This window comes from Rhinatrema bivittatum, chromosome 16 (genome assembly GCF_901001135.1).
Source record: "Rhinatrema bivittatum chromosome 16, aRhiBiv1.1, whole genome shotgun sequence".
NCBI lineage: Eukaryota > Metazoa > Chordata > Amphibia > Gymnophiona > Rhinatrematidae > Rhinatrema > Rhinatrema bivittatum.
In genome coordinates this window covers 51,791,364-51,800,349 of record NC_042630.1, presented here as the reverse complement: position 1 = coordinate 51,800,349, position 8,986 = coordinate 51,791,364, and the positions used below count along the sequence as shown (strand labels likewise).

General features: G+C 45.9%; 1 protein-coding gene across 1 annotated transcript; it reads left to right on the top strand.

The window, feature by feature from the left end:
• Positions 1-665: 665 nt before the first annotated feature.
• On the top strand, positions 666-1,598 carry LOC115077677 (olfactory receptor 5B12-like). The gene has a single exon (XM_029579969.1). The coding sequence runs from the start codon at positions 666-668 to the stop codon at positions 1,596-1,598; it is 933 nt and encodes a 310-aa protein (XP_029435829.1).
• Positions 1,599-8,986: the final 7,388 nt, after the last annotated feature.

The following is an 8,986-nucleotide window of genomic DNA, read 5'->3' as shown; positions in this document are numbered from 1 at the left end:
CTCCCTGTGCCTCAGCTCTAATCCTTGGCTCTGTCACTGATTTCCTGTCACTAATTTTTAGACCCCTTTCTTTCAATGGTGAACTGAACATGCAAATGCTTTTTTAATATTAAATCAAGTTTTTACTCTCTTTGTCAAATTCACTATTTGAACTTTATATGATAAAGGATGTGGTGTCAATTATGCATGCACTGATTAAATATGCATTAATTACTGCAATGCACTATATGTCAGCCTTACAAAATGCAATTAAGTAGATTTTAGCTTATCACAAATACCGCAGTAAGGCTACTTTTAAGCCTTCGCGCCAAAGATCATATCTGTTCAGCTCTGGAATCACTGTGTTGGCTTCTGTTAGCCATCAGAATTCAATTTAAGACACTCTCCGTGTTTTTAAGACATTATTTTATCAAAAACCTATTGGATTATTAATTACTCCAGAGATATAGTCTGGGTAGCGTGCTCTGCTTATCCCTTCCGTGAAAGATGCTGGATTGCTTGGAACCAGATGGAAAGCCTTTTCTTGCATCAGCCCATAATCCCTAAAAGAACTATCAGCCCATAATCCCTAAAAGAACTATCAGGCCGATACAGAACGGTGTGCTCATCTGTACTTAGGATACACATCAGTTCTCATTTCTTCTTGCACCCCCAGGAGAAGAGAGATGAACCCAAAGGAAGCAAAAAATATGACGATGGTGAGAGAATTCATTATTCTGGGACTTTCTGATAATCCCCAGCTGCAGGTTCCCCTCTTCCTGGTCTTCCTGCTCATCTACCTGATCACCCTGCTGGGGAACCTTGTGATTATCACAGTGACCTGTGCTGACCCCCACCTGCACACTCCCATGTACTTCTTCCTCAGTAACCTCTCTCTCACTGACATCTGTTACACCTCCACCATCACCCCCAAACTGCTGATGATCTTCCTCTCAGGGGATAAGACCATTTCCTATGTTGGATGCATTGTGCAGCTGCATTTCTTCATGGGCTTTGGCTGCATTGAGGCTCTCCTTCTTACTGCCATGGCTTATGACCGCTATGCTGCAGTCTGTGACCCCTTACACTATTTCCTCATTATGAATCAGAGAGTCTGCGTCCTGCTGGTTGCTGCTTCCTGGATCATCAGCTTTCTACCGGCTGAGACAATTACAGTTTCTGTCACCCGCCTTTCATTCTGTGCCTCTAATGTGGTTGATCATTTCTTCTGTGACCTCTTGCCACTGCTAAAGCTTTCCTGCACTGACACGGCCACTACACAAAGCTTAGTGTTTGTTGCAACTGCATTGATGTCAGCGCCTGCCTTCCTTGTGATTCTTACATCTTATACCTACATCATCTCAGCCATCCTGAGGATCCGCTCTGCAGAGGGGAAGCGTAAAGCTTTCTCCACCTGCTCCTCTCACCTCACTGTTGTCTCTGTGTATTATTTGTCAGCGTTTTGTATGTACGTGAGACCCACATCAACATACTCCCAGGAGCAGGGTAAAATCTTGTCCGTGCTGTACTCGACCATCACCCCCATGCTGAACCCCCTCATTTACAGTCTGAGGAACAAGGAGGTAAAAAATGCAGTGAGGAAAGTCATAGGAAAGTAGCTTGAGAGAGCAGGTGATAAATCACAGAAGGTCATCGTAGGTAGGAGATAGGGTCAGATTTAGGGTTTTACCACCTCTAGGGACTTTCGGTGCTTTCATCCCCCACCTCCTGTAAGGGACTGTTACAGGATAGCAGAGGGATTTTCCCTGTTGAATAAGATTCAGCAGAACTGGAAGACAACTAATATTAGCCAGCATGTTGCCCCTAAATGTTAGCCACCCTAGACACAGGCATAATGTGTGCCTACTGTCAAATCCAGGGCTGCTAGGTGATCTCAAATTTTAGTAGGATACGAGATGATTCTTCCCTTGAAAAAGAGGACGAAGGTCCATGATTTGATCCCTAGACTGGATTTTTCACTCTCCAGCTCAGTTGGGGCTGTGGCTATGGCAGGAGCAGGAGTCACAGCCCCCTGGGTGGGGGGGGGGAGCAGTTGACATCATTGCTCAAGGGTGGCACCCAGTGGTAGGATTCAGGGCTCATGATTTAAGGGTTCTGAATGGCGCCCTGAGGCTTGGCTCACTGCAATGATCAGACGATGTACGCTGAAGATGAAGAGAGATGTTATGAACGAGGAGAAAAGTCCCTGCATAGTTGCAAATGAAGGCTCATAATGCATTATCCCAGTTCTAATTCTGACTGAGCCAAAAGCACAAAGGAGGTGGAGGAAACTGCCGTGTGAACTCCCCAACCTAAAAAAGCTCTTCCGTGCTCATTCTGAACAAATGTTAGAGAGCTGACAGAAGAAAAATGTTAGTTTTTGTTGCAACTGCATTGATGGCAGAAGGGGGATGTACTGGACTGGACCCAGATCTCATTCTCTAGGTCCAGTCCAGTACATCCCCCTTCGTATTCTCAGGCCTGTACACACTCAATTATAGCATCAGTAATGCAAATTTTACAGCACTGTGACATCACCACTGTGACACCCAGCATCATGGGACATCATTGTTGAGGGATACGGACAAATATGATTGAAATTCTGCTTAGCATGACATCACTGCTATAAGACACAGCCCTCTATGACATCACCACTGTGTGATCCAACCCATGCATGACATCAGAGGAGTGAGATACAGCCCAGCAAGACATTACAACTGTGAGATTCAGACCAACATGGCTACCTGCTGTGATACACAGCTCCGAGTGTCATTACTCCTATGAGTTACAATCAAAGTTCTCTATAAGATGGATGGGAGAGCACTAATATCTTCTCGGCGAATGCTGCTAGGGGACGCTGCAAGGGAGGGCCTACGCAATCGTCACCACAGACCCGCCGGGGTAAGCCCTTTAAATTCAACACTTACCCTCGGCGGCTCCACCGCTAACCGCGAGGCCACCAGCACCGTCCCGCCGTCCGTGAGGCCCGCTCCCGAGCCAGCCCTCCAGGGACCAGCAAATAGGAGCTGCCGCTCCCGACAGCCAATCGAGCGAGGCCCCAGAGGCTTTCAAATTTGGAACCCAACCGGCACCACGCGCTGAAGGAGCGCGACAAAGTGGCCACCCTTTGTGCGTCCCTTCATGCAGCCCCGCCGGGCAGCCCCCAATCCTTTAATTTAAATCTACAGATTTCAAGCCGTTCGATATCTTCCTCCAAAACTAGAGAGCCCTAGTCTCCGGCTCCCTTCTAGCCGGGTTCGGCCTCCTCTTGCTACCTGTTCCACAGCAGCTTCGCTTCTTCGAGAGATCCCCACCTCAATCACAAAGATGGGAACCTCCACCATCCCTTCGATCAAATATCACCCGAGAAACTGCAAAAACCACTCCAGAATTCCCTCTTCTCTTCATTCGCCAACAGAGACTATTACCAATAATGATTTATAGGGATGTGAATCATTTTTTGACGATTTAAAATATCGTCCGATATTTTTTAAATCGTCAAAAATCGTTAAAGAGTGTGATACAATAGAAATTCCCCTGATTTATCGTGAAAAATCGTTAATCGGGTTTGTGTCCACTAACGGGAGTTATTTGGGGGGAGGGCGGGGAAACCTGCACACCAAAACAACCCATAAACCCACTACTACCCCTTAAAATACCCCTTAGCCTCCCCCACCCTCCCAAACGTTTTAAAATCACCTGGTGGTCCAGTGGAAGCCCCGGGACTGATCGCCTGCTCTCACGTCATCGGCTGCCACTAATAAAAATGGCGCCGATGGCCCTTTGCCCTTACCATGTGACAGGGTATCCGTGCCATTGGCCGGCCCCTGTCACATGGTAGGAGCACTGGATGGCCGGCTCCATCTTTAAAGACTTGCCAAAAGACTTGCCAAAAGTCCAGCGGGGGTCCGGGAGCGACCTCCTGCAAGCCGGCCGGCTGATGCCAGTACTCAAAATGGCACCGATTGCCTTTGCCCTCACTATGTCACAGGTACCGACGGTCGGCCCCTGTGACATAGTGAGGGCAAAGGCGATTGGCGCCATTTTGAGTACTGGCATCGGATGACTGGCATGCAGGAGGCAGCTCCTGGACCCCCGCTGGACTTTTGGCAAGTCTTGTGGGGGTCAGGAGGCCCCCCAAGCTGGCCAAAAGTCCTTGGGGGTCCAACGGGGGTGCAGGAGTGACCTCCTGCATGCCGGCCATCCGATGCCAGTACTCAAAATGGCGCCGATAGCCTTTGCCCATACTATGTCACAGGGGCTACCGGTGCCATTGGTCAGCCCCTGTCACATGGTAGGAGCACAAGATGGCGCCAATGGCCATTTGACAGGGGCTGACCAATAGCACCGGTAGCCCCTGTGACAAAGGCTATCGGCGCCATGATGAAACCGGCACCGAGGGTGTGAGTTCAGGGGATGGTTCCCAGACCCGCCGCTGGACCACCAGGGAGTTTTGGTAAGCTTTGGGGGGGGGTTTGTTTAAATATTTATTTAGGTGACCGTATAATTCGGGGAAGATTTGTGTATTCGTGGGGAATCGCGATACGTTTCGCTTCCCCACGAATACTATGAATAGTGCAATACACATTGTGGATCGCCAATTTGGCGAAAACGAATGCACACCCCTACAAATCTCTACTTAATGCTTATAGGATCGCCATCCTCAGAATGAACAAAGATTTCTTCGCTAAGAAAATCCACCATTTCATCTTCGATTCGAAAGCCCTCTTCACACATGTCTCTGCGCTCACCAAACCATCTCCCCCCATCATTCCGGATGACCTAGCACTCAAAGCCACAGAACTTGCAAAATACTTTGAGAAAAAAAATCACTAACCTAGCCACCTTGTTCTCTACTCCCTTTGCAAAACACCTCCTCTCGCCTTCTCCTCCTCGCCGCAACAAAATTCAATGCTTGAAGCCTTCAAACCAACATCTTCTCTGAAGATACAAAGTATCCTCAAAAAACTGAAACCAGCTTCGCATCCTTCAGACCCAATACCACCCAACCTTCTTTTCAACATCCCAAACACCATTTCAAAGCCAATCTCAGAAATCATTAACCTCTCCTTAACTCAAGGCCTAGTGCCAGACCAACTAAAGCTCGCCATTCTCAAACCTATTCTAAAAAAACCTAACTTGTCTCCTACGGATCCAGCCAACTTCCGCCCAATAGCTAACCTTCCCATAATTGCAAAAATCATGGAAAAAATAGTTAACAAACAGCTCTCAGAATACCTCGAGGAACATAACATTCTCTCCCCCTCTCAATATGGATTTCGTAAAACTTTAAGCACAGAAACACTTCTTATATCTCTAGCAGACACCATCCTTATAAACATGGAAAAAGGACAAACCTACCTACTGGCGCTCCTCGATCTATCTGCCGCTTTTTATACGGTGAACCATGCTATCCTCCTAGAACGACTAACAGACATAGGTATCAAGGGACCTGCTCTTAGTTGGTTCAGATCCTTCCTGTCCAACAGATGCTTTAAAGTCAGGATTAACAATAAAGAATCTCCCCCCGTCTGCTCCAACCTAGGTGTCCCCCAAGGATCTTCCCTCTCACCTACACTCTTCAACATCTACCTTCTACCTCTCTGCCACCTACTTACAAAGCTAAAGCTATCCCACTATCTGTACGTGGATGACATCCAAATACTCAACCCGATCACAGAATCTCTACAAAAAACTCTTAACCACTGGAACAACTGCCTTCAAGCAATTAACCACCTTCTTTCCATGATCAACCTGGTCCTGAATACCGACAAGACAGATTCTTATCATCTCTCAAGAAGACCTCCCCACGCCTCCTATCTCACCATCCTCTTCCCATTCAGCCAACTCAGCCAACTCAATTATTAAACACTCTCCATTTATTAGAGACTTAGGTGTGATCCTAGATAACCAGCTTAACCTAAAGAAGTTTGTGAACACCACTACTAAGGAGTGCTTCTTCAAACTGCAAGTCCTCAGAAACCTAAAACCACTTCACTTCCATGACTTCAGATTGGTGCTGCAATCCATCATCCTGTCGAAATTGGACTATTGCAATTCCCTTCTTCTCAGTCTCCCGGCCAACTCTATCAAACCTCTTCAAATGGTTCAGAACTCAGCAGCCAGGATTCTCACCAATACCAAAAAAAGGGAACATATCACCCCCATCCTCCAGAACCTCCTCTGGCTACCCATCAAATCCAGGATTCTCTTCAAAGTCCTCACGATCATACATAAAGTGAAACACAACCTCACATCTCTCAACACACATATACAACCAAGACAACATACCTCATCTAGACCAATCAGAAGTGCCTTCAAAGACACTCTGTATGCCCCCCCCCCCCCCCAAGCAAAAACATCCTTAAGAAAGCGCGCCATATCGACAGCAGGACCCCATCAATGGAATGTGTTGACTCCGGAACTCAGGCAAGAGCCTTGCCCATCTACATTCAAAAAAAACCTTAAAACATGGCTATTCAGCCAAGCCTTCCCAGACACTTAATTTTCCCTCACTTTCAGCCGGACTCTTTCATGCTGATACTCCAGTCTGTCTCCACAGTCCAGTGCATTATTTCTGTTGTTTTTCTCAGTTATCATCTCCTTTGTTTTGAGATGACATTTTAGGTTATGATATGTTATGTCATGACCCGTTCCACATTTAATTGTCATCCCAGTTCTCTGTATCGCCCCAGAGCGAATGTTGCAGTTACATTGTAAACCGATGTGATTTGTATCCTATTACAGGAACGTCGGTATATAAAAGTAAAAAAAAACCCAAACAAACAAATAAATATTACCATGTGTCCTTCAATCATTCTGTCCTTTAAGAACATAAGATATGCCAAATTGGTTCAGACCAAGGGTCTATTAAGCCCAATATCCTGTCTCACACAGTGGCCAATCCAAGTCACAAGTACCTGGTAAGTACCCAAACAATAGATTGCTTTGAAATTCACTGTACCACAGCTCCCTGAGACTATTTATTTATTTAAGTTTTTTATACCGACCTTCATAGTAAAATTACCATATCAGATCGGTTTACAATTTAACAAAGGGAAAAACAAGAGTAACAAATTCACGTAAACGAAAGATAACAATAAGTAGGAATAAGTCAAAAAGTTACAATCAACAAGGGGAGAGAACTTGGAAGCTTGCAACAAGCTGGAAGGAAGATAGGCCGGTAAAAGAATATTACCATAGAGTGTACAAGTTAAAACTTAAGGACGGTGTTTTAACCTTAACTATGGGACCTTACATGGTTTCAAGCATAGAAAGTGTGGAATTTGAGTAAGAAAATACCCTTTTCTGGGTTCTTAAAGGCCTCTATAGTTAGTTATCGGATGGCTATATGTAGGAGCACAGTGGATTTATAAGAAAAATGTATTCCTTAGGTCTTGCAGAGCTTAGCGAGCATGTTATGTTCTGAGTTGCTGTTATCTCAAGTAGTGAATGTACTCTTAGAGTTTGTTTTGAACATCTTGTAGTCAAAACATGGAGCGGGCTATGTGTTGACAAAAGATGGATTGTGCAGAGTTACATTAAGACTTTAGCAACCTAACATGATAATATTGATGACACCTAATATGTATGAAAAATGGGAGTCATTTTAGTATTCAGACTTGGTTAAATGATAAGTAGCAGGCCCTAACTAGGTCTGTGATTGGACAAATTATGTATAAATAAGAATAATGATGTGATGTAAGAATGCTTGTCATTAGGGAATAAAGCATTGATTGGTTGCATGAACTGGTAATGAAAGATATTAGAGATGAGCCTTGAAGGCTGGGGGGAAAGTGGATGAATATTTTATCTGAAATAAATAAAACTAGAGATGATGTGTTGTAGATCATTTCTTTCTCCTCTGTTAGACAGAAACTAAAGTTGCTCGATGGAGATGTATAACAACCAGGCCCTGCCAAGGCTGTGATGTTATTTTTGTTTGGATCGTAAATCATTTTTATTACCGGTCTGTATACTGCCGCTTGTGTGCTTGGAAACTCAAAATAGCAATTTAGCCATATTTATCTTACAAGTCCCCAGGTGGGATTTGAACCTTCACCACCTGGCTAGAAGGCAGATGCTTTCCCCACTGAGCCAGCAACTCATGCTCCAACCACTGGCTTCAGAAGTCCTTCTCAAAGTCCATAGTTCAAAGTCCGGCCCCACTGGGCCTAACTGCCACCTCCCTCCGTACCTCTGGGAGCTCAATACTTCCCCAGAGATACAGCCACCCACCGGCAGTTCTCCAGGCAAAGTCTCCTTGTTGTATGTCCAAACAACAGAAGTCCCCACGCTCACCTTCCTTGTGATAGTGGTTGCATTCCTTCACACCATCGGGGATATCCAGTGTCAAAGTTTCCCAGCGCAGCCTGGCAGCCCGTTCCTTCCTCCTCAGTCCTCGGCAGGAGACTGAGACTGCTCCACTAGGGAGTACTTTTTATCATGGGGAAACTCCTCCTCCTCTGCCCACTGATTGGCTCTGGGGAGGTCCCACCCTTAATCCCCCACACCTGTGGTTCCTCTGTCCTTTTAACATCCGGGGGAAAGAACCAAGGGACATCTCTTGCTTGGTGTTGCTGTATTTTCCTTCCCTCCTTTTCCTTGAATCTTTGGTTCCTAGCTTTATAGTTCCTATCTTAGTCTAGCATAATGACCCTGTCACATACCTCCCCCCTTTTCTAGGAGTCTCACCCTCTGGTGAGATTCCTACCACCTCCCTAACTAGGAGCCGACATTTCTGAGTCCCCAAAACTTCTTCTTTTCAAACACCCACCAGCCCCTTCCTTTCCTGGGCCAGTGCTTATACTTGGGAGCACTCTTCCTATACTTCCTGCACTGAATCTTTCCCCAGACCTGTCCCCATTGACTATCCGGGTCCCTCTGCATTTCATGTAGTCCTTGGGTCGTCTCTTCAAAAACCCCGTCTAGATTCCTTTTCAGCTGTTTTACCTTCTCTGTCATTTCCCATTCCAGTTTTCCTACCCAGACTGCCACTCTTCCTCAG